The sequence below is a fragment of the Centropristis striata genome, chromosome 12 (assembly GCF_030273125.1).
Source record: "Centropristis striata isolate RG_2023a ecotype Rhode Island chromosome 12, C.striata_1.0, whole genome shotgun sequence".
In the NCBI taxonomy this organism is placed as follows: domain Eukaryota; kingdom Metazoa; phylum Chordata; class Actinopteri; order Perciformes; family Serranidae; genus Centropristis; species Centropristis striata.
In genome coordinates, this window is record NC_081528.1 from 28,421,141 (window position 1) to 28,446,333 (window position 25,193).

Genomic DNA, 25,193 nt, shown 5'->3' on the forward strand with positions numbered 1-25,193 from the left:
TTTGTGAAGGTTCTTTGGGTTATTTTATGTAACGACAGGATTGTGACAACACTGGGATATTAAAGTGATTCAAGGGGAAGCTTTGTGTAAATTCACTGATGTCTTTCTCTTTCTATGCTTTCATTCTGATTTGTTTCTCTCTCACAGATGCTGAGCTGGCTGACCGGCGGAACGCTAATCGGTTGAGTGGAAGCTGGAATGGTCCTTCAGCTGTCCCGGGGAAAGAGCCGTCCTCCCCGCTTGCCAATAAATCCAAATCCTCTAAAATCAAGAAGGAAGTGGAGATGCTTAAAGGTCCCACAAATCAACTTAGCAACAAACAGCCCAGTCTACCAAAGCCATCTCAGAAACCTGAAGTTAAGGTGAAACCACTAATACCACCTAAGCCCCAGCTGCCTCCCAAACCTCAGATCATTCCTCCCAAATCCCCCCAGCATGGGCGATCATATGCCCACTGCAACGGGGATGCCTCTGGACGTCTGTCCTCTGAACTTCTAGAAATGGAGCCAGACACCATGGAGTTCAAGTCCGTCACATCTGGGGCAGGTGGACTGCCTCTGTCATCTCCACTGATCACGGCAGTGCGGTGCAGCAAGCAACCAACGCCCGTTAAAACACCACAAACTGAGGAAAAGACAAAGAGGCAAGAAAATAGCCCAAAAAAGAACAAAGATCTGATGCATGAGAATGGAACAAATGACAAAGCATACATTCTAGATGAAAATTCAACTCCTAAAGTTGAGGGGAAAAGCAATGGGACTGTCCTACCCACAAAAAAGCCACCAAACCTTCCCCCTATCCCTCGCTCTAATTCAGGTACAAAGTTAGCCATTCCCCCTCCAGTGCCCCCAAAACCAACTTCTCCCAAAACCCTCCACCCCTTATCGCTACCTGCTAGCTCTCCTGTATCTCCAACTGATCCAAGCAAAGGGATCTTTAAGGATAGCATCACTCCGCCAAATGGAATCAATCCTTGGAGCAGCCGCAATGGCAGCGTGCAGTCTGGATCCAGGAGGGTCTCACTGAGTCATGAAAGCCTGTCACCCAAAAATACAGATGCACCTCTCACGCTTACCACCTCCCTCACTTCAACCACCAGCAAAGGTGTTAGCGGCCTTGAAAGCAGAGAGCCTGGAAGATCTGGATCAGGATCAGACCTGAGGACCAGCTCCTCAAGCCTGGGAGGCAGACTGCCAGCTTCTGCCCTAAGAGGGAAGATCCAGGCTCTGCCGTGGTACATGACCCGTTCCCAGGAGATTTTGGGAACTCTGGACTATCCCTCAACTAGCTCCATTAATGGAGACACATCTGGATTTGGCTCTGGCTTGTCTGTAGCCAGCGGTTTATCAGACTTAAACAAGACCCCTGTCAAGGAAAAGGAAACTGTGACCTCAAAAGCAGGAGGGAAAGTGAACCTTTTAGAGGATGGAGCTGAGGTTGTCATTGCTACAATCAAAGAAGCCCAGGATGTAACCTCACACATGAAGAAGGCCAATGGGACAAATGGCTCCCATCCCAATCTGACTTTCAGAGAGAATAGTGCACACAGTGGCAGTGTTGTTTCATCAGAGCAGCCTCAGTCGCGGCCCCATTCAGCAGTCGGGTTGGGAGGTGTGTCCGCCATGCAGATCGGAGGTGACTCACCTACCTCCTCACTTGCTGACACGACTCCTCCACAACAGCACCGGGAGGCTTGTGGCTGCCGCACCGTTTACGCCAACTGTTTCAGTGGAGACACTGAGGATGGTATTAGCTTTGATGAGGAGCTTACAGTTTACGAGTTCTCACGCCGCACACGTCCCAAACCTGCCCGACCTGCACCTGCATCTTCTCCTACAACACCTTCTCCGAAGCCTAATATTCTGTCGCTGCTGAGAGACAACCCCCGCCCACTCTCGACTTTCTCCACTGCCTCCTCTGAACTCAGTCCGCTAGTTTCACGTCCAGTTTCCCCCACAAACTCATTTAGTGGTCCTCTTCGTACACTTACCAACAAGAATTATGGTGGCCTGAAGGGAGGTTTTGCCTCCCTGCGACAAGATATAGACCAACTTCTGCTGGTCTTAGAGAGGGGAGCACTTGACCAACAAACATTGTGTCAAGACCCACAGCATAATATCACAGGCCCCGACCTAAATCACAATGGAACTGAAGGTGGTATAATCCCAGCACCGGACTCAAATTGTACTGGGACCAGCACCGGCGCCATGACGGAGGCCGAAAGGAGTCTCCTCCAAGCAGAGGCTCGACGATTGGCATCTGGGTGTCAGCGGGCCACACGTGTCGGCTGGGCTCCTGATGAAGCCTTACGCTCTTTATCTAACAGCTTCAGTGCCCTGGTGCAGCTGTCAGCAGCCTGTCTGCGAACAAACCCCTGTCCTGGTTGTGACATCTGCCATAATGCGAGTCTAGTCCATGGGGACGAGGACGATGACGGTCAGGAGGCCATGGACAAGCTGAAGGAGATTGTGAGTCTGTACCGGGAGTTTGTCGGGGCTGTTGAGACAGCTGGAACTGGGAGCGGGGCTGGGGGTAAGAGTGTGGGCCTCTCCGGGTCGGGACAGGGTCAGGGGGAGAGTGATGGGGTGAGGCTCCTAGCCAAACGCTGCACTGTGCTCATCTCGTCCGTATTTGCGCTCACACAGCTCTTCCGGACACGCACACCAGACACTGCGGGCACGCCGGGCCACGTACCTCTCAACTTTTGACCTGTGAACTTTTACTCACTAATAACCCACTGACTTTAGAGGTGAGACAAGAGGAAGCAGCACAGTGCGATCTGGTGTGTAACCCCTGTGTTCTTGTACAGTAAGTGCCATGCACACCACAGCACACGGACTCTAACCCACACTACACACACCCACATGGAAAACACATACGCCAAACAAAACCCTAAAGGAAGAGAGGAAACTTCATTGCTTGGCCTCTTCTTGGACGCATATGGGCTATGCATTTGTATATATGAATTTTATAATTATCTTATAATTCTCTTATTTTATGATACAATATGTGTATGTATGTAAGGATGGATAACCCATGTACGTATTTATGTATTTATTTTTACAATATTTGCACCATGGTCTGTGATGTGCAGGTCTCTGGTGAAAAAAAAACTATGGATGTCACTGGAATTTTTATTTTTCCTTCTCTTTGAGACAGTATTATGTTATCTATTGCTGCTTTAAAGATTCCTCCACTCCACAAGGTGTAATCTGTAAATTGTCATTTTTCAAGTTTAGTACAACACTACGTTTTACTGACAAAGTACAGATAATATACTTTATCACACTTGCAAAAATACAGTTATTAACTGATTTGTTTTATATGTGCACCTTTTTAAGGATTTAGTTTTTCAAAAACAGTCACATATAAATGGAATACAAAACTATACCATTTCAAAGCAGGGAGAGCACTTTTGACTGTTACAGATTGCACCTTTTTATGAGACACACACCCTTGTGTAAAATGTTTTTTCTACCCTTTCCCTGGTCCTGACTGACTGTGAGCGAATGCCTCTTGGAAATACTCAAATACCCATTACCCAAACGTATGCAGTAATATAACATTGATCTAGTTTTCATCCAAAGGACATAACATATATATTTTCTGGGAATGTGTGGATGAGGCCCAGGAAGCAAAACAGGGGAACTTATTTATGTAGTAAAAAAAAGGTTTTTGACTAGGCACAAGGGTGACTGTTAAACTATGTCCAGATGTAGCAAAGATCCAAAGTCTTAAAACACTGAGCCACAACTGTTCCCCACTCCGGTTTCCTCTTTGGGCGCACCACCTTATTAATAACAAACTGACTGACAGATGGACTGACAGCTGTATGCTGGTGTCAGAACTGTAGATATACATTTATATCTTTGTGTCCTATTCTGTCTCTACTTTAGTTTATGGCTATGCAAACATAAACTCCTCACCCCTCCACATACTGTGTCCTTGTTTTTGTGTGCCAACATTAAAAACAACAATAGTTGCATTATGTTTATCTGAATATAATGGTTGCTTTCTTTGTTTGGAATGTTGGACTCTGTCTTGTTTCGGGATAACTTACTGCATAATGGATTGCAACATTGTGCAAAGTTGCATGCCATTTGCATTTTCAATATAAAGACTCCTGTCTAAACTAATGTCTGTGAATTGTCAGTAAAAAGGATTACATTGCTCGATCAGTTTGCTGATGTACAGTGTTCACTTAACAACTCATCTGTGTCACATGATGCCAAATCATTTAATGAGCCATCCAATTTGGAGGATTTACTTGAGCTACCTATGACACCAAGAGGGTAATCAAGCCAGCAGTTGTGTATACAAATATGATAAAAGGATTAGACGACATAAAGACTGCTTCAGTGTTCGCAGACAGCTGGTTAAATATTTAATCTTCCAAATTGATGACTGGGGGACATTTTGTCAAGGTGGCTACAGTTCAAAAGTAAGAAGACAGATCTCTTGTGGGAGATTTCAGAGCTTCCAGTTGTCATGGAGGTAATGCCCAGTAGCACTTTCCATCATAGCACTAACATCAAGACATACTGTATGTCTCAACAGCATCTCTAGTTGTTCATAAAACAGTGAAAGGTGCCTGTGCCACCAACTTGTTTAGTTTCTTCAATGGTAAAAGTGTATCATCAGCATTTCATTTTCAAAGAGGACATTGTGTTTCTTACATGAGCAGTCACTTTTCCGTACCCACGTACAATGAAGTCGATGTACCAAGAAATGTATTGTTTGAGAATAAATTACACATTGACTTTAACAGTGTTGAACGTCTTGGGGTGTCTTGGGTTTTGTCTATGGACCAGTTGTTCATGTAGCAACTTTCAGGTCAATTTTGAACTACAAATCAGGTCACGACATTAAATTAAGAATCCTGCCCTGTCTTTGAACCCAGGGCTGAATATTTCAACAACAGCAGACAGAATGAAGATACACCTAGGCAGCCTAAATAGCCTCTCGACTTGTGCCATCACTGCACTACTAATACTGTTAATGAGGATTACGGTGGGATTTATTTCCCAGCACTGAGTTGCTATACTTCCACGAAGGCAGTGTTCATCTATGCATGTAGCACTGGGACCTAGTTTTTCTCTTTTGGTACTGGGAATGTCTCTAAATTATTCACAGAGAGCCAGCTCAGTTAGAGAGTAACAGTTCCACTCCTATTATTAAAATGCATTCTTAAATAATGAATATTGAATGGAAAAAATTGAAGTTTTCATATAAGATCATAGTCAGACAGACATTTGTTAGGCTGAAAGAAAACAGTGAGGAGGTCCAGAGGCTTTGTAGCTCAACCCTCCCTGATCCAAAGTCCCCATGTCAGATTGCCCTTAATCTGATCATTATCTGCAGTCTGACTTCTTGACACAGTAATCTAGAAAGTCGCACACGTAAAAAACATGATCAGACGGTGTAGAGCTGCTGTAAGAACCATTTCTCTGATGAAATACGGAGCAGAAAGGTGTTAAACTACACTGTGTGCTTGTGCGCCATCCTTCATTGTGATCCGGCATTAGTTCTGTTCAGTCTTACTACAAAACGTCATTGTGACAGTGATGTTTGTGTGATTGATTATAAAGAAGGGATTACGGAGCATAAAGTATTAGTCACAGGGAGGACTGGCACTGCAGTCAGAGTACAAAGAAACCAGTTTTACAATGTGTGGGTGTCTCTATTACATAAGTAATATCATCATTTGGTATATTTTTTTATGCATGAAGCTTATTCTTTGAGAAAATGTGACACATTTATCCCCATAAACACCCACATGACAGACGTATTCACCTTCAACATGTTTAATAGATTGATTTTAATTTCATTTGGTTGCAATTATTGATTTAACATTTTCATTTCAGTGATTTGTGCTTCAGGAAAAGTGGTAATTATATATATAAAAAAGCATTTATATAAGCGAGGGTGTCCCACTTTTTCAAAACCTAATTCAATGCAAAGTCTTAGTGTTGAAGAGAAAACCCTGGAAAATCCTGAAGAAAATGCTCAGAAAACAGCACACTGTGGACAGTCACAATGAAAAGAATTGGAGAAATAGGCCAAGTGATCCATTTACATGGCAGCTTGAGCTTTTTGTGCCACTGAACATTACCCTCTGCCCCTGTCTTCTCTCAGCACCATTACAGTTCAGTCTCTCTCAGTGTCCAAGCAGCATGCCTTTCCTCTTCGGGCTGTCGTAGCCAGCCAGAGCTGCTGCATGGTGACACTATCTACTCATGCTTGAAATCTGAGCCCATTATGTCAACAGATGTTACAACACAGAGAGGAGAGCAAGCGTGAGAGAAGATATAAAAAGAGTGAAGAGAGAGAGAGAGAGATACATGTATAAAACAAGTGATAATAAAGTTCATAAAAAGGAAACAAACATTGAGGAGCACTTAGTTTTATACTCAATGAGTGAACAGTAGCCCGAACATGAACAAAAGCAGCAATGGTGTGTAGTAAAATGAATGTCAAAGGTCTTTTTCTGAAACCGCAAAGATTTTCTTTAAAAAAAAAAAAAAAAGATATCTCAAACATTTGCTGTGGGATTATTTGTTGAAACAGAAGTCTAGATTAGACATTTTTTCTCCCTTTCAATAAATTATAAAAAAGACAAGACCTGGGAATAACTGTAGGTTTTGCTGACATCAATGGGCACTTCTCAAATGACACGCTAGTTCCACTTCATAAAAAAACAAATCAAGACAAATAGTGATTGACAAAACATTTCTGTTCCAATTGGCAAAGACGAATCATGTGTGAAAGGAGAAACCATTTAAAATAGCCTGTGTGTCTGCTAGACAGTATTTCAAAAAACATGTAATGCTCACTAATTTATTAAGTATCTGTCTTCTGATCTCATGAACATAGAGGGCCGAATAGGAGGACAGGAAGCATGAAGAGAAATAAAAGGGCCACTCAATTCAGTACACTCTCCCTGACAATACGTTTTGGGGAATTTTAATGGTCAAAAGTACAAAAGCATTTCAGTTAAGTGGCAGAATACGGCCTCACAGAGGAATTGCTCTTGGTCACACAAACAGGCAGGTGTTGTCTACAAAGCACCACAGCACACAGCATGAACGGACAAAATTAATTCAGTCAAGTAACCTTTGCTTGGAAAAAAAAGAAGAAAGAAGCGCTGGAGTTCAGTTTGCTCCACAACATTTTTGTACAGAGAGCAAACAGGGCATTTCAATTGGACCCTGGCACAAGTTGTAAATAAGCTAAAGCGTGTGTCTTGTGTTTAATACTTTGACGACACTTAATAGTCATGGCATGTGGCAGGTGGGTTGTCTCACACTGTTGGCCCCTGTCAGAAGTGCAACTTCACTGCTGTCTTTCAGTCGTGGAAACTCCAGTGTCCCAAAAATAGCGCTCAACAGCAAGTACATGGACTTAACATTTTCCTTTCTTTTCAACAAACTGGCTCCATCACTCCATACAGGCTTTTCCCTTTAAATGCTTTCTCTTCCTCTCTAGTTCTTCGTTTCTCTGTCTCCATTCCCCCTTACACAAGCTTCAGCAGCAGCTCGTAGGTGGCATTGATGATCCCCCAGGAGAGGAGTGAACGGTGGTAGTTGAGGGTGGCCCCTCTGAAGAGCATGGCCACACTGCCACCCCTTTCTCTCCACACTGTTAGCAGCACCTCCCTGCAAGGCTGAAAGGCTCCACCGACCTGAGACTGGGCCCGGGACTTGACCACATTTAATGGATAGAACATGATGCCAAGGGCTGCCCCCAACAACCCTCCACATACAAAATCATTAACCACATGACCTGCCCTGCTAGTGACTTCTGGGAGCTGCTCCTTGATGGGCCCACGTAGCCCAAAGAAGAGCACATTACTCGGGCCATTACGGAGAAGTATGGGTACCAGGCCACGGTAGCACTCTCTGACGCCATACTCTGACAGAAGTGTCCGAAAGGTGTGGACTGTGTTATTAAAGCGCCCGTGGTGCCGATGGTCTTGTAGTAGAGTCTGCACACGCTCAAATGGTGTCAGGATGGCCTCTGTAGTTCCTGCCAATGCAGCGGCAAAGCTTCGTGTGACCAGCTCTGGGACACCGCTGCCACTGGCCCGGTCTAGTAAGACTCGAGAGAAGTCCTCGTACAAGCCAAACATGATGGCCACTGTAGTGCTCTTTTGGAGCAGTGGAGGCAGCAGGCCCCGGTAAAGATTCCTTAGCCCATCCCTCTGGAGCTGCCGCACCGCCTCAGTGGCCAACACGCCGTGCAGCTGTTGGCGGAACAGCACTTTCTGGATTGGGAAAGTCACCATGATGTTGGTAAACGCTGCTATGGAGCCGCAGACATAGTGCTTCCCTTGAGTGCCCAGCCTGGCAGTCAGAGCTCCAGCAGGGAGCAGGGAGCGGCCTCCTTTAGTCAGGGCAGCCTGAGGCTGAGGTGTCCGGGCCGACTCGGAGTCCATGGTGCTCACAGCCATCGGGAGGCTCAGTGCTCCACAGCCTGTTCCTCCAGCATCACATCCGAACTGCACTGTTTATTTATTTTTTTAAATATAGACCCTGCAAAAGAGAGGGGAAATATTATATATATATATATATATATATATATATATACACATTATTTTATAGCATTTTTTGCCTTCATTGAAGAGTAAAGGAAACTGGCCCATACATACACATTTACCTACATTTTGGTCAAGAAAAATGGGATTTAATCAAAGCAACATGGTTTAATGGTTATGTCAAGTCTAGACGAAATAACCCTTACACGTTCCATGTTGCCTTAAACAGATTGAGCTGTTACATACAGCCACCTGCCTTTAACTTTTACAACAAGGCTGTCCTGACTCGCCACTGATAAGAGTTATTACACAACTCAACAGACTGATAAATCCATGGGGCAGGAGAATACAACTACGAGCGTAAGAAGACATTGGACCCATTCATTTAATGTTCATTAAAAAGCACCATATATTCAAATTAAAGAAACGAATCCCACACCCCACCACATACAATACCAATAACTGAAAGCAAAATATCAAATATTTAATTAGTCTAAATACAATTAGTTCAAAAGCAGTTTGTCTAATTATAGACCAAGAAGAGAGAGTGATGGCAAAGGTTTGAGGTCATTAGAGGTCACAATGTGTCAACCAAAATACCACTCAAGAAATCCTGACACACAATTTCAGTTTAGTATGACCAAACCAAGCTGCCACATAGCTAATGACCTTTGAGGGCCTGTTATGTAATTTTAAAGTCCCTGTGTTCAAAGTACAGTATTTATTCAACCATTGTAGTTTTTAGGTGTCATTTTAGTTCCATATTGTAAGATTTTACATGATTATTACAACTTTTCAGAGGAAACTATTTGACTACTAAGGCTGCAACTCATGATTATTTTCATTCTTGATTATTCTGCCCACTGCTTTTTCTATTTTGTCAATAAAATATCAGAATTTAGTAAAAAAAACCAAAACGCCTGTATACTTTCCCAAAGCCCAAGGGGACATATTCAAACGGTATGTTTTATTTGGCAGCCAAAGCCAGCAAATGTTTGCTTAATAAAACACTGAAATGATTATTAAGTTACCAAAATAGATTACGGATATGAATTTACCAACATTCCAGTCTGTCAAATATGAACAAACTATACGCTGCTGTTCCATCACCTATACGATATATAAATTACACATAACACTGTTGACAGCAGCAACATTTTAACATTGGAAGTACAGTAAGTACACTTTACTGCTGATGGTTCTGTTCTTCCAGTATGCTGTGTCATGTGTCATCTTAATGCGGAAAGCATATATCTTCAAATTAGGGATAACTTAAAAAATCGAAATCAAAACGCACTTTCTGTGTTTTAGACACAGAACAGATTAGGGAAGAAAAACAAACCCCCTTACATAATCCAGTCATTTTGCCATAACTAAATCTTCGGAGCACGCCCTCGGTGTAATAATACTTCCTGCAAACCAGCCTGCCGTGTCATTCCTGTTGTCCTAGCATGCTCTCTGTCAGTGGGTCGATCCACACATATGGCACTTAAATGACTGACATTACAGGAAGAACACGAAGCAATATTAGTATAAATGGTTTGATCAAAAGCAACAAATTATCGACGGGCTAGCATGTTTAGCTCAATAAGGTTAGCTAGCTACACACCAAACTGCTATGCTGCTTAACTTAGCTAAACAGTGCTAGTGAGTGGGCCTCAGTCTTTTTTTTAGGTAAAGAGAGGACACGAGAACACATATAATGCCTGTCTGCTACAGCAACATGAATGTCAGCTCAGCATGCTAAGTGACTAGCATGGTCAGAGTCAAAACGGTCAAGCGTTGATTGATGATTGAACTGAATGTCGACAGGCAAAAGAGCGTCTCACTGTTCAGAAACCGCAGGGTCCATATACTGGTCTTTACCTGCCGTTTACGCCAGACGCTGTCCTGTCTGTGGACAGCTGGAGTGCAGGTTTCTGCAGATACTTGGGCCAAAACTGTAGGTCGTGTCTGTCTGTCTGCAGCAGCAGCAGGTGACCGCAGCGATGCATCTCTAGCGCATGCGCACTGCTGCAGACCTGAGAGTTGACTGGAGACCGGAGACACAACTGACTTCAGAGAGCTTCTTTATTGTAGGGAAATAATAGTGGATGATTTGGGTTTTTACAGGATTCCGGATAATAATGTATAACATGTGTTGAGTAACAACGCTTAAATTGACTATTTTCTAGTTGTTTTGCTCACCGTAAAGCAAAATTGATTTTGCGACATTTACGACATAACTGAACGCCATTGTCGTAACGTAAATAAATGGTTAGCTTTGACTGTTAATTTAAAAACGGTCTTTAGTTGTTTTTCTTTTTCTTTTTCTGGATATTCATGGTGGATAAAGTAAACGAGATAATTGACAAATATGGCTGGTGAGCAATTGTAGCAAAGGTGTCAGAGAGGAGTTAGATATCCATGTTTCCTGCCGTATCCTTATATTTCGCACTGAGCGGCTATCTGTAGCTTAATGCTAAGGTGGCTAACTGTTTGGTTTCAGCCACCGTTCGCATGAAGCTGCAGCCTGAACTGCAGGTGGGCTCAGTTCGTTGTCTTCGGCATTGAAAGCTAGTTTCATGTAAAATGTCAGCGCAAAAAGACTGCGAGTTTTTGGTGAAGAGAGCCCGGGAGCTGGTCTCCGATGATCCCTGTGCGGCCAAAGCCTGGCTCATAACTGCCAGGACCCTTTACCCTGCAGACTTCAACATACAGGTAACCAGCATTCACATCTGGTAGTAAAAGTAAAAGTACTAATACCAGAATGTAAACAATACCCCTCTACAGCTCGGCATGGTGACGGTAAGAAAAAGTATGCAAGTCAAATGAGGAAATGTATTCAAAGTAAAAGTACAATGCAGAAAAAATGCCCCCTTGACTGTTATACGATTATGTATTAAATTATCATTACTCATACAATAATATGAAAGCAGGATTTTATCGTTGTAGTAGGTTGAGCCCATTTTGAACTATTAATTCGTGATTATTTTCATTATGGATTAATCAGTTGATTCATTTTCTCCATTCATTCAATAAACATCTGGTTTGCAAAACTTAAAAACATAATGATAAATGCCGTCAAAATTTCCCAGAGACCGAAGTGGCACCTGAACGTTGTTTGTTTTGACCAACCCCATCGTCCTAGCCTTAATTTGTATTAAAAAATAAATAAATAAATCACGAGAAAAAACAGTTAATCATAACATGTGTGAAGTTGGAACCATTAAGTGTTTTTACATGAATATAAGAATTATACCAATTCATTTCTTGTCAATCAGCTGTGTTTGTATTTTTTTTGATAGGCTGTGTTTGCGTCCAACTATCTTGATTTGTAAAGTAACCATAGCTGTCGGATACATTTAGTGGAGTTAAAAGTACAACATTCCCATCTGAGATTTTTTGAAGTAGAATATCAAGTAAACTCAAGTAAAGTACCTCAGTAAATGTATTTGGTTAACTTCAAGCATGCAGGTAAAATTAAGGATTTACCTCAGCTGCTCATGGTCAAACTACCAGAGTTAACTGCATTTCTCTGAATGAAGTAGTCAATTATTATCATGTTTGACATGAGTGCATTCTCTGTTATGAGTCCCTTGTTAAAATGTGGTTTATATGTTTTCACAGTATGAAATGTACATCATTGAACGTAATGCAGAGAGGACTGCATCGGCAGGGAGACTACTATATGACATGTAAGTTATAGTGTAGTACCACCTCTGTGGTCCATTGCTGAATCTGAGCTAACAGTTGCTAATAATTTGTCCATTCTTAAGGTTTATAAACTTTCCAGATCAGCCCATTGTTTGGCGAGAAATCAGTGTCATCACAGCTGCACTGCGAAGTGACTCTCAGGACAAACATGCTCAGTTTTTACGAGGTAAGAGCAGTTTAACAAACTGTCAGGAGTGTGACAAAGTGTGGGTGGATCACTTGTTTTTTTCTAAATTTAAAGCATGTCAATATTTTCTGTGTTTGTCTCCCCCAGGGCTTTTTGAGACACTGCCGGGCCGTGTGCAGTGTGAGATGCTCCTGAAAGCCACAGAGCAGTGTTTCAACACTTTGGAAAAAGCAGAAATGCTGCTCCTTCTTCTTAAACGCTTTCCAGAGTCTGTGGTCCAACACGGAGTATGTAATAATAGCAGAAACCTTGTATGTCAACATTTGAACCTAGAGTAAATATCACTAAATCAGTCACTGGTAACTTTCTGCTGTATGTTTAGGTCAATCTAGGAGAAACATTGTTGGAGGCGGAAGCATCAGAGAATGTGGAGACTCCTGTCAACTGCTTCAGAAAACTTTTTGGTGAGCGAAAACGCTTAAATTCAAACTTGCTCTTAAGTCCAAAACAACTTCCTTTAAGCAATAACTTTCACACTAATCCTTCCTTATTATTACAGTGTGTGATGTCCTTCCTTTGGTTATAAAAAACATGGACATGCGCTTGCCGGCCAGCCTGATGCAGAAGTACATGCTGAAAGCAGCTGAATTCTACATCGGCTATGTAACCCGTGGACCCTCACCTGATGTACAGATACAGGGTAAAGCTGTACTCTGCTGATGCTTCTCTTTCCTTTTCTCTTAGTGCTAGTCCATCACGTTAAACCTTCAGATGTTGTAGGGTATACATTCATATTTTTTCTATCCACTTGTTCTTTGTCTTAGGCTCTCAAGAAGGGGGGCCACTGAAATCACCCACTGTGTCCCGTGGCTCCCAGCGTTATGTGATTGATGGCCTGTCAGAAAAGTCTTCAGTGGTAGCAGAACCTTGGGAGAGGCTGTTGGATATCCTCGCCGTGGTTGGAGCACGCTGCGAGTGGCAGGGAGACAAGGGACAGAGGTAGTCTGTCTGTCTCTCTGTCAAAAAGCCATTACTGTGTTTCATGTTTTTTTTCTTTGTGTAATATATGATCACCATCAAGTTTGGGAACCACTAATTTAACTTAATTGTGCCCTTTGGAGGCTGTCAGTTTGTAGTGCTTTTGAATTGCACTGTATTATACTAAGAGGACTTTCTGATCTTAATTCTACTACTACTACTACTACGATCATAATGAATGGTAGTTGCATGGCAGCACATGTGTGTTTAGTAAAATACAGGTTGTACATTTTCTAGTACTAGTAAATTTACTAGCACTAGTAAAGTTACACATTTACTAGCATGTATATTACATTGCATTACATTATAGGAACCAATAAACATAGAATCTCAACATTACTAGTTTGAAAATTACAAGCAAATAACAGTTTCATCATTTGTTAAAGTGAGAGGAAAAGGGAAAGAGATTGTTTCAATCACTTACACATATATTATATACATACATGTTTTTTATGTATTCTTTTTTGTCTGTTATCTTTTGCTTTAGGAGTTATGTGGATATGCTGCAGAGAGTCAAGGAGCTGTGTCGCTACTTGCCTGGTCTGGAAGGAGAGACAAGGTCCCGCTGCTGCAGTCAAGTGGTCATCTGTGCCGCGCTTGTCCTCTTCCGCAGTGCCTTCATATATGTCTCATCTGTGCAGCCTGCACTGTTCCAGGGTCAGCCTCTTTTTTTGTGTTCAAATCAACACTAGTTCTACAGGGTGTTTATCACTAAACGGTTAAAAGATCAAACAATGGGTTTGTTTGGCAGGTGTGAATGCTTTGAGCTCGGGGCCGTGGATCCTCGTAGAGGATTTGAGCTCGGTGTACAACGATGTGGAGGTGGAAAGAGGAGCAGTTAAACATGCACATAAGAAACGCAAACTGGCAGATGGGAGAGAGAAGACGATGGTGAGGATCAATCGGACTAAAGTGACTATACCGTGTTTCACTGTTGTTGTTTTCTGTTTTAAAATCTTATTCTTTGTTTGTTTGTGTGCCATTGTAGAGCTCAGATGATGAGGAAGGCTTGGGAAAAGGTCGTGGCCGACATATTTTGGTGAACAAGACTGAGATGCCCAGCTGGTCAGAGACTCTGGAGAGCTTTCGAACTGCGAGGGAAAGCTGGGACCTGCTTCACTCCCACGACGGCCTGGAAACTGGTAAACAACTCCTCTATTCATATGTGTTGTGTTGGTTTTACTCCCCAAGAGAGGGTCCTGTCACTCTGACACGATATCAGAAACCGGGAACCACAACAGCTGCAGATGTATTTTTAAGGCTTTAAAGTGTCAAATTAAAGACAAAAAAAGTGTCTTTAATTCTCTTTAAAAAGAAAAGGGTGGGAAAACTCTTAATTATTTGTTTTTGTAACATTTTAACAGAGTTCAAGAAGATCTGTGCCTCTTGGAAGACAGACAGCTGGCTGTGGTTCAGGATATTCCTCACTGACATGATCATATATCAGGCAAGAAACCATTATGATGTGACAAGACGCCTGCTGTCGTTTTATCTGTTGTTTATACTTTTTCTACAGTATTTTTTCAGTTTGTATGGGACTAAATTACATTTTATTGATTACTCTGAGCGACTGTAATAATTGCCCTAATAATTGGATGAGAAACAAAGAACAGGATAAAGCAACAAGTATATTGAAAGAATGAGTCAATTGGACAACTGATGACAAGTGGATTAAAATTTAGCGGAATTATAAAATTGATTGTTTTCCTCATTGGGAGTATAAAAGTGTTAAATATCTCTCCTTGTACTGCCATAAGCTGTTTGTGAAAATACACTTATTATGTGTGTTTGTGTGTGTGTCCTTCCAGGGACAGTACCGTAAGGCCCTCTCCAGCCTGCACCAGATGGCTGCAGTGCAGCAGCCTCAGCCTGGGCAGCAGAGCCCCTCAGGTCAGGCCAGTCTGGAGCACCACAGGGCCCTCATACAGCAGGCGTCCTGCCACTACGCACTGGGAGAGTACAGGGTACACACAAACACACACGCTCACACTTTTTTAATATCAGGCTGGTAGGTCTCATGAGGTATGCATAGACAAACATAGGTTACATCTCTTAATGTTATACTATTATATTTAGCAGTAATTGTTCACATCATATTGAAATAGGTTTGACAGATTCTGTCATTTAGTCCCACTGTTAGATAGCTGTTGCTCTAATCTTGTTTACAATGATATCGAACTGTTACATAAATAGGAGGCTGTTACATTTTCAACATATTCTTACATATGCTGAAGTTAGAGCTATTATACAAAAAAACAATTGCTCTGTGGGACATGCTCCAAAAATGAATCTATAACACCAACTGGCCTGCAGGTGGCGTTATAGTTAAGGTTGAGGTGAATCAAAGTTCAGATTTCAGAGATTATGTTCACACGTACATGTGAACTGATTATTTTGCCCCAAAGCTTCTGCGTTTATCAAACATTTTGAACATGTAAAGCTTTATTATGCAGCATTATTTGACACATCTTAATGATCTATAAACCGAACGTAAAAACTTGTAGATGGTCACCAATGATTTTTAGGGAAGGTTTTTGCATAGCAAAAAGACATTCATAACAGACAGACAACATGTGGTTACAACAGGATTTAGAGTACCAATGACGATATAAAGACAGACTGTTTATTTTTATGACATTTTGTACAACATTCTGTGTAAAATCCCTTCCCTGTTTAGACATATGAAGCATGTATTGTACTGTATTTGTTAATCAGATGGCCTGTGAGAAGCTGCTTGATGTTGTGGGTGGCCTGGTGGCCCCGAGCCAAGAGCCAACAAAGACCCCAGAGGATCAGGGTAGAGTCAAGTCCAAAACAAGGAAAGGTAAACACTTCCTGCTTTTGCGAAACAACATTTAGTCACTGCTTAGCACCTGTGAAATGCTTTTAAACTTGTTATTTAAAATTAACATTGAATATATATATATATATATATATATATCATGTGAATAATTACACCTGTGATTACATCAAAACATTATGCAGTGACTCATTTTTGTCATTTCTAGGTAATGACCTGAGGTTGCTTCCCTGCACCAGCAAAGCTGTGTTACCTTTCTGTCTCCAGCTGATGCTGGCCTGCTTCAAGGTACTTAAACTAGTTAAGTCTGTGTAAATCAGGGTATTTGCAGGGTCTTATGAGTATTAGAGAAGCATCAAATTTAATATTCTTATTAAGTATTCAATGAAGACCGCGAAACAGTTGTCAATGCCATAGATGTTCGGAGGCAAATCATTTCTGTCTAGAGATTAAAATCAATACTGATTTTCATGACATCCTTCATCATTTTTCCAGTATGGCCATAAAGTTGACATTAAATGTAATCTTTGAATCAACGGTTTACAGTTGGACTGTGATTATTTGTGTCGATGCATTTTGTGAAACTATTTAGATATTAAACCCTGTTTCTCTTCTTATTTTGTGCAATCAGCTCCGGGCCTTTACAGACAGTCGTGACGACCTGTCCCTCGGTCATGTGGTGGTGCTGCTGCAGCATGACTGGCCACAGGGAGAGATGCTGTTTTTAAAGGCAGTGGATAAAATCTGCCAGCAAGGCAGTTTCCAATATGAGAATTTCTTCAATTATGTCACCAGTATCCTTTTTATAATTACTCACACAAGCCTGACGTGAATGGTTTGGCACATTATATAAATAGACCAAATACTTTGTGGTTTCTTTGTTTGTGCTCTCTTGTCTTGGATGTTAGTTTCCATAAGCTCAAGATTTTTTGTCAGACATTGACATGCTGGAGGAGTTTGCATACCTGCGTACTCCAGAAGGGGGCAGGATCCAGCTAGAGCTGCTGCCCAATCAAGGAATGCTCATCAAGTAAGCACCTAATATTCAGAAACGTTTCAGTTTGCATCGTGACTCTGCACACTCCCGTTCTGTTGCTGTTTTAAAGAGAACAGTGATGTTGATTGATGATATAAGTAGACATGGCCTGTGGGGAAAAATGTACTTTGAACTGAAAATGTTTTTAATAGAGAGGGTATTAGAAAGAGAAGGGGCTTATGGTTAAAATAAAGCTCCTATCAATCTCCTTCATTCATTGCTGTAGAAGTTAAGACACTTGAATGCACCCTCACTGACTGAGAGTTGTTGAATGTTGCTGTCCCTCAGGAACCCTAGTCCCGCCCTGGGGGTGGAGTTAAATACCCTTCTGCTACAAGGGGTGCAGGCGATGGACAGGTACCCCAGGCCCCTCCTCCCACTGTCCCATCCCTCCCCCACACCAGTCACCCTTCCTTCATTCCCAACTTCAACTCCCAGTTTTGGTTTGGGCCTGTCATTTTACATCCAGAGTTAGTTTGATTTCCTGTCGGCGTTTGTTTATTTGAGCCATTGCTCGTCTTTCTGTGGTCATCACTGTTGTTGTTGTTGTTGTTGTTGTTGTTATTTGAGGATGATGTTGGTCTTTTTGCCTTTTCATAACACTTGATCTCATTTCATTTGTGAACATGTTTTATGTGGTTTTTATTTATGATGATGAAACTTTTGTTGTGCAATCCTGACTGGCTGATTAATGTGTGTTAGAAAAAGTAACATGCTGTTTCCATAGTTATGTATTTATTGCATATATTTATCTTAAACCATCTCATAATAACACGGCCGTGACAATATGCATGTTTGTGTTTAGCTTTTTTTTTATCCCCATTTGTTTCCAGACACCACACAGTGACTCGCGGAATCACCAAAGGAGTGAAGGAAGATTTCCGTCTGGCCATGGAGAGGCAGGTGTCACGCTGTGGAGAGAACCTGTATAGTGTGCTTCACCGTTTCTGCATCAACGAGAAAATCATCATCATCCAGTCTCTTCCTTGACGGATGGCCTTTTCATAGTTGATATTCCAGGCACAGTTTTAATGCAGCTGGACTGACTTTACGGCCCCAAAACGGGGCACATTTCTGACTCTCTATTATCATCCATCAATTAAGTTTTCAAGAAAAAAAATACGTCTCATTGCCTTTAAAGTGCTTCTCTCTTTTCAGAGATTTGGAGAGAATACTGGTTTTGAAAATACAACACTCATGCTATTTTCATAGTATGTGTGTAGTTTTCTTAACATGTGCTCAACCACATTTAAGTGGTTTAACCATATTGTGACATTTTGTGGGAGTCAATGTTGACAAAAGAATGATGTGCATTTTTGATATTCTTGAGTAAAGTTTATTGTTTTTGTTACAAACATGTAGTGTTAGTTTATATAAATGTTTCCATTAAATGTCCTCTTACTGGTGTAAAGAAGTTGCCATATTATTTATATCTAACAAGAATACAAGAAGTGACTTTATCTTATGGTCACAGCAGTACAAGTTTTAAAAGCGGACACAAACAGTGTAAAAAACAGAACTAGAAAATGTACAAATGTGTACCTCATGGAGCCCACATGCTCCAACTCCTACTGTGTTCCTCTTTAACTCTCACTTCTGTCCCCACACTTCCTCTTCCTACTTCCTCGTCTTATAGAAGCGGTGTGTAGGATTCAAGGGGATTTTTTGGTAGAAATTGAGTATAATATTCACAATGATTTTTTAAAATTGTATAATCACCTTAAACTAAGAATTGTGTTTTCATTAACTTATAATGAGCCCTTCGTATATACATAGAAAGTGGGCCCTCAGCTTGCCTTGTTGCATTGCCATGTATCTACAGTAAGCTAGAACTAAAAAACCCAATACTGGAGTATTTATCCCATTTTATTATTGAAAACAAAACAAAAAACCCTTTGGGAACTCTGCCACTAAATCCTAGACACTGCTCCTTGAGTCTGCCATCCACAGTTACTCATCTAGTTCTGTCACTGGTGCATTTGGCAGGTCTGTTTGTAGCGCAGCTCTGAGATTAGCCCAGAACAGCCTGTGTTTGGCCCTGTCCTGAGGCCACTCCAAGTATGTGTGCCGACCCATCATGGACTTCAGCTGGTAGTACTTGGATGGGATCAGGTATTGAGGCAGAGGCTCAAGCAGCACCAGCACAACGCTATCCGAGCCCCAAGAAAGGCGGTGGCTGGCAAAGTACAGCTCATAATGGCACCACTCACTTTTGACGAAGTGAGCAGAAAGCACAAAAACGGAGCGTCTGCTTTTCTCCACACAGGTGATGATGTTCTCAATGATTGTCTTTCCAGGCACAAAGTTTTTCTCATGATGGCAGATTCGGAGCCCTCCAGCAGGGCCTTCAATGTTGGGAAGGAGAGAGTTTTTCACCCAGTCTGCGTCATGCTCACTGTAAGACACAAAAGCATGAAACTCGACACCCACCAGATCTTCAAGTGGAACATGCTGCATCCTGGCACGATGCTTGGCTCTGGTCCACTGCCAGATCATGCCCATATACCAGAGAACATCGAAATAACGACACAGGCCCACAACAATGATAATAAATGTCACTGCTGGGACCAAGATGGTGGCAGCTAGTAAGCTGACATTACAGGTGATCTCTGGGATCGAGACGTCTTTCAAGGTGACGTCTCTAACAGCCTCTGGGTAAGTGCAGTAATATTCAGATGGCCAGTTCAACAATTCAAATCCTGTCTGACTTTTCTGCTCTTCAGACTTGATGCCAGCACCAATGAAAGCATTCAGAGGGCAGGTGCAGGTGAAGGGGTTGTAACTGACGTCCAGTATTTTCAGATTTGGGCAGCTTTCTAGATTTTTCATGAGTGGTGCATGGAGGGAATTTGACCTGAGCAGAAGCTCATTCAGTATTGGGAAACCATTACATGATGGCAGGTCCCGCAGCCTGTTAGCATTCAGATTCAGAGATGAAAGATTTTCCATTTTCAAGATGGATGATGGTATCACAGAAACCTGATTGTTGTGGAGATCCAGTGTCTCTGTTCCTTTTGGTAGACATTTAAAAACAGAGTCTGTCAGACCATTAGAAGACAAAGTCATGTTGATGATGTTTGGTGGCCAGACACATTCTCCAACACCATCATAAGTCAGGGAGTTGAGGCTGAGGTCCAGATGTTGCAAGGACTTCATGAATCGGACTCGTTTGCTCAGCGACTGAAGGTTCTTAAGATTGTTGTCAACAATAATCAGTTGCCTTACGTTAACAAGGTTCTCACATTCAAGAATTGTGTTATTTTCCACTCTGGTGAAGATGGAGTCGGACAGAGCGCAATGGGAGAAGTCCAGCTGGAGAATAGGACTGTGTGACTTTGGGCATGTCATGTGTATGATTGGAGTCTCATTAAAGACTAAACTCTCCACTGGCATGTTAATAAAAAAGTTGTATACAGCCTCCTGTGAAAAGAAGAAATCCATCACCACTGCTCTCTTGGCTGTGAAGCTCTTCAGTTTAGATGTTGGGGTCACGTCAGTGTCTGTATAAGGCATATGATGCATGGCTACGTCAGTGGCGGTCAGATGGGTCAGTGATGTACGCAGAACCACATTTGAAAAGTAAGTCAAGTCATACCAGTTGATTGATATGTTGGTGAGATAAAGATGAGATGTGAGGATTTCTACTCTCTCACTCAGCTGCCTACCCAGGTCTCGGTAGCCACCTGCTAAATCCATCAACTCCACTTCAGCAAAGTGTGACAGTGCATCACCAACTAGATCATGGTCAATTATTTGATAATTAGTGAAGGATATCTGAAGTCTTTGAGCATGGACATCGTTCAAACTGCCTGTTGTATATTGCAGTTCATTTTCCAGGGAAAGAGTCAGTGTATGCAGTTTTGCTCCAGCAATATTCCTGAAGTCACCTGTGCTAATGCTTCGTGCTCCAAGTCCTAACTGTTCCAGTTTAATCAGAGGACGGAACTCACTCCCCAGTGTGATTGTGAGAAAGTTATTGCTGGTCAAATTTAGTCCCAGAAGGTTCTCTGTGTGCAGCAGGTACAGCTGACCCGACAGGTTCTTCAGTCTGTTGTGGGACAGGTCCAGGTTCTCCAGGAACGGCGTGTCGAGGAACGTCTCCGGATCGATCTCCTCCAAACTATTCCAAGAAATGTTGAGGAACCTCAGGAAAGGGGTGTTGCTAAAGTCTCCTTTGTGAAGTTGCTGTATGTGGTTGCATGAAAGATCTACAAGCTCGGCCGTCTGTGGCAGGTCTCCTGGGACAGAGGAGAGGTTTTTCGAAGATCGGTCTATGATGATGTCAGTGGAATAAGCACCCGGCTGCAGTCCCATCAACATGGCTGCTGCCCAAAGGGAAACGGTCACAGGCCACATTGTTTGTCTGGATAAAAGTAAGGAAATAAACATTATTACTTCTGATACATGTAATGGTTGTTTATTAGTTTATTTGCAGACAACATCCAGCTCCACATTTCTACCAAAGTCATCACTCTTGCCACCCACTCCACCCTCACCAACTGCATCACTAATATAAAATCTCCAAGCCTCCAAACCAACTTTCTCAAACTCAACAGTGAAAAATCAGAAATCATCATCATCATTGGTCCCAAATCTCTCACTAACCCCACCCACAGTGCTCCCTTCTCCTCACATCTGTAACCTTGGTGTCACCTTTGATCAAACCCTCTCCTTCAACCAGCACATCAAAAACGTCACTAAAACAGCCTTCTTCCACCTCAGGAACATTGCCCACCTCCGTCCATCCCTCACCTTTCCAGTTGCTGAGACCCTCACCCACGCATTCATCACATCCAGACTAAACTACTGCAATAGCCTGCTCTATGGTTCACCATCCAAGACACTCAAGAAACTACAGTATATCCAAAACTCCCTCTCACTGTCCATCTTAAAAAAAAAACCTCAAAACTCTGCTCTTCTCTTTTATTTATTGCCTGCTAAACGTCTTTGAGTGTTTAGAAAAACAATACATAATGGCAATGTATTATTATTATTATTGTTGTTATTAGGCACATATTTACCCTTGTTACCACCTTTACAAAATACGCTTTTTCCTTTTAAAACAAATTCATATTGATTCTATCTTGCTATCGTGAATGGGTTTGAACCATGCTGAATATGCAAAATAAATCGACTAAAAATGAGTCACTTATAAGCCCACTGTATGTGGTAAACTTGTTTTATGCAACCGGGTCCAAGATAAAACATATTAATCTTAATAAAACAACAATAAAAATCTTATGAAGGTTATAATGTTCCGTTTTTGTTCAAACTTCTTTGGAGAAATGTTGATTAAACTTTATGGTCATTATGAGGGATGCAGTTTATTGAGGGAGGTGTTTCTGTTATTTAGCATCAAAGATATAATATGGAATGGATAAAATCATAGAAACAAATAGTAATGGACAAAATAGTCTGTGTTAAACTTCCTCAAAGCAGTTTCAGCAATACCCAACTTAACCTTCCTGTGATTTGATTATTTGTTTTTCCCTTGCTGGTGTCAATGCTGGAGGCATTCAAAAGGGTACAGAAGAATTATAGTAACGACATGGTTTAAAAAAGCAAAATGGAAGGGAGAGGGACATTGTATATCATCTATACATTGTTTTACATGTTTGTCCTTCAATCTGCATTTATTTAACCCATTGAAGCCTGGAAAGCGGATACGTCGTTTTGTAGTATTTGTATAAGCTCTCAAATACTTTATGAATTTCATTTCTATCTGCTACAGAGGCTGAAAAATGTATTATTTAGTAGAAGCGTTGACACTTCTGTTGAATTTCCAGAAAAACTTCAGGTTTTAGGGGCTTATTTTAAAATCGCCCAGAGGTTTTACAGCCAGTTTTAGGCGTCAATCGGTTAAAACCAGTACTATCTCTGCATTTATCTGCAAATTTACTTAAAATATTTTTTTGTTTAAATGCTGTCCTGGACTCTGAATACTTCTGCTATTGTGGCTGCAGTAGCATCTCAATCTACAGACTATGGATGTAAAACAACATTTTAAAAAATAACCATTACACGGGACATAGAAAAACAAAAGAATGCACTTACCTGTACTAAGCTCAATAGAAGTCTATAGGTTCACCAAGAATCAAAAACAGTTTGGATCACGATGTTTAGCCGTGGACAGCTGCCTTCTCCTTTTTCTCACACAACCTCTGCTCGTGTTACAGATATAATCACAGCTTGAGAAGGTAACACACAGGGAAACGAAAGCAACTGTCAGACCAATCAAGTTTTACTGTCATGTACATCCTCTTTTCACTTCCTTTTTTTCTCTTCTATTTACTGTAGATAGCTTTTTTTTACATAACTAAATGCTATGTTTGTAATGCTTCATGATGTAGGAAGTGAGAAAGTATATCAGCCTATTCAGTTATTCTGATTTAAGTCTCGGACTGCGTTGGAAAGAAGTCTATTCTCAGTTCAACACCAGTTTGATTAATTTACACAATGAAGCTTTGTCACAAGCGTGCCATCCTATATTAACAATCCCTTTTACGATGTAATGTATATGCATGTAATACACCCTACTGTGTAAGGGTGCTGCATCAATGGTAAATTTGAAAACAATGAGAAGAACTCCAACACACTGTTTCACAATATTTATTTGATGCAGTGTTTTGGTGTGTCTGGCCTTTATCAGAAATATGTGCAGTATCACAACACTTACATGTACACATAGTAACTGCCTCAATCATCCAATAAACTAATGATTGGTTCAACTGATAATGACCTTAATACAACTTTAAGCCTGTGTATCACAAGTCAGAAAATAGCATTAAAAAGATAAATAAGATACTAAATGACTCAATATAACATAAATATTTGCGTTCATGCAACCTCAATACTCTCCAACGGTCCAAAAAACTAGAAACTAAAGTGAATTTAAGAGCAAAAATATAGAGTCATTGTATCGACAGCTTGGCAGTGCCACATTGGGCGATTATGAGTATTATATGTCAAATTAAGATGGATCAGTGAGATCTTTTCAGTGCGAAAATGACAACGGAAATGCTTAACAGCAGGATGAAATGAAAAGAAAACCCAACAAGTGTAACCTAACTATAGCAATATTGTTTCTATAGTGATGCTCAATCTGATAAACACAAAAAGATAAATCATTGTGTTCAGTACATGGCAACAGCAGCTGATCCAAGTTTGATCACATTAGTTTTGGCTCTTTTGTAAAATCCAAAATAACTCACTTAGCGCCAATTTGGCTTCAAGCCCTCGAAATGAGTCTTACAGTGTAATCCAACGTAATTTAATTAATTCAATAAATGAGTCCAGAGAGGCGAGAAAGTAAGACAAATAGGGACAAAGGCTTAATTTGTCAAAGAGCATTTTCAGTGTTGTTATACATTAGACACATCTCCCTCCAGTCAGCCTGAAAAATACACAGGTAAAGGACTCATGACAGCAATAATATAAAGTATATTTGCACAGTGAATTCATACAGTAACATGTATATAATTCAATTAGTAAAAGAGGCACACTGAAATGCACCCCAGTCTTCTCAGGCGTCTTTTCTTTAGTATCATAGCGACCGCACTGAGGTCAGTGTGGGTGGAAGATGACCATTTCAACTCAATTAACCTATCCACTAATGCCTTGAAGCAAAGTGTATCCTGGGCAACTACTCTGTTTACTCTCGAGGGTGTAGGAAGGGTTTTTTTGATGGTTTTTTTTTTTTTTTAAGGAAAACGTGTGTACAGACAGATGGACAGTCACAAAAACATCCACTTCCCAGCAATGTTTTTTTTTTAGTCCAGCAGCAGCACTGCTGTTTCCTTTGGTTAGTGGCTGTTCCTCATACAGCAAGTGGTGCTAAATTTAATAAGGTCATATGAGCCTGTGTCACTGTTCTCACCTGGCATGGTTTGATCAAATCTTGGAAGATCACTGCGGCCGTGCTTAGCACCTTCTGGTCATAACACAACCAACATCCTGTTTTTTT

The 25,193-nt window shown here is 41.4% G+C and overlaps 4 protein-coding genes across 7 annotated transcripts in view; 2 read left to right on the forward strand and 2 right to left on the reverse strand.

Annotated features, from left to right (window-relative positions):
• The window catches only part of frmpd1b (FERM and PDZ domain containing 1b), a 29,585-nt gene extending 24,815 nt beyond the window's left edge, over positions 1-4,770 (forward strand). For both annotated transcript variants that reach the window (XM_059345528.1, XM_059345529.1), the window contains one exon: positions 148-4,770. In XM_059345528.1, the coding sequence (XP_059201511.1) occupies positions 148-2,708 (2,561 nt within the window). In that variant the 3' untranslated portion in view covers positions 2,709-4,770. The remainder of the gene's footprint in view (positions 1-147) is intronic.
• A 1,018-nt stretch (positions 4,771-5,788) lies between these two features.
• Positions 5,789-10,574, reverse strand: slc25a51b (solute carrier family 25 member 51b). Its single transcript, XM_059345534.1, has 2 exons — positions 10,400-10,574; positions 5,789-8,531 (listed from the first exon to the last, which is right to left on the reverse strand). Exon 2 carries the CDS (start codon positions 8,447-8,449, stop codon positions 7,514-7,516), a length of 936 nt encoding a protein of 311 aa, XP_059201517.1. The 5' UTR covers positions 8,450-8,531; positions 10,400-10,574; the 3' UTR covers positions 5,789-7,513.
• Positions 10,575-10,606: 32 nt separating this feature from the next.
• On the forward strand, positions 10,607-18,644 carry ints10 (integrator complex subunit 10). 3 transcript variants are annotated; one of them, XM_059345531.1, is made up of 18 exons: positions 10,607-11,233; positions 12,143-12,210; positions 12,292-12,395; positions 12,504-12,643; positions 12,739-12,820; positions 12,916-13,056; positions 13,181-13,355; positions 13,882-14,051; positions 14,146-14,285; positions 14,383-14,536; positions 14,759-14,841; positions 15,203-15,358; positions 16,110-16,218; positions 16,403-16,482; positions 16,826-16,988; positions 17,131-17,224; positions 17,519-17,587; positions 18,064-18,644. In XM_059345531.1, exons 1-18 carry the CDS (start codon positions 11,105-11,107, stop codon positions 18,218-18,220), a joined length of 2,214 nt encoding a protein of 737 aa, XP_059201514.1. In that variant the 5' UTR covers positions 10,607-11,104; the 3' UTR covers positions 18,221-18,644. The 3 variants fall into 3 exon arrangements, with proteins under 3 accessions (XP_059201514.1, XP_059201515.1, XP_059201516.1); XM_059345533.1 differs by having other exon boundaries at positions 11,171-11,233; positions 12,309-12,395; XM_059345532.1 differs by lacking the exon at positions 17,519-17,587 and having other exon boundaries at positions 10,608-11,233.
• A 116-nt stretch (positions 18,645-18,760) lies between these two features.
• On the reverse strand, positions 18,761-23,391 carry tlr1 (toll-like receptor 1). Its single transcript, XM_059345530.1, has 2 exons — positions 23,285-23,391; positions 18,761-21,593 (listed from the first exon to the last, which is right to left on the reverse strand). The coding sequence occupies exon 2, from the start codon at positions 21,584-21,586 to the stop codon at positions 19,181-19,183; it is 2,406 nt and encodes an 801-aa protein (XP_059201513.1). The 5' UTR covers positions 21,587-21,593; positions 23,285-23,391; the 3' UTR covers positions 18,761-19,180.
• Between the last annotated feature and the right edge of the window lie 1,802 nt (positions 23,392-25,193).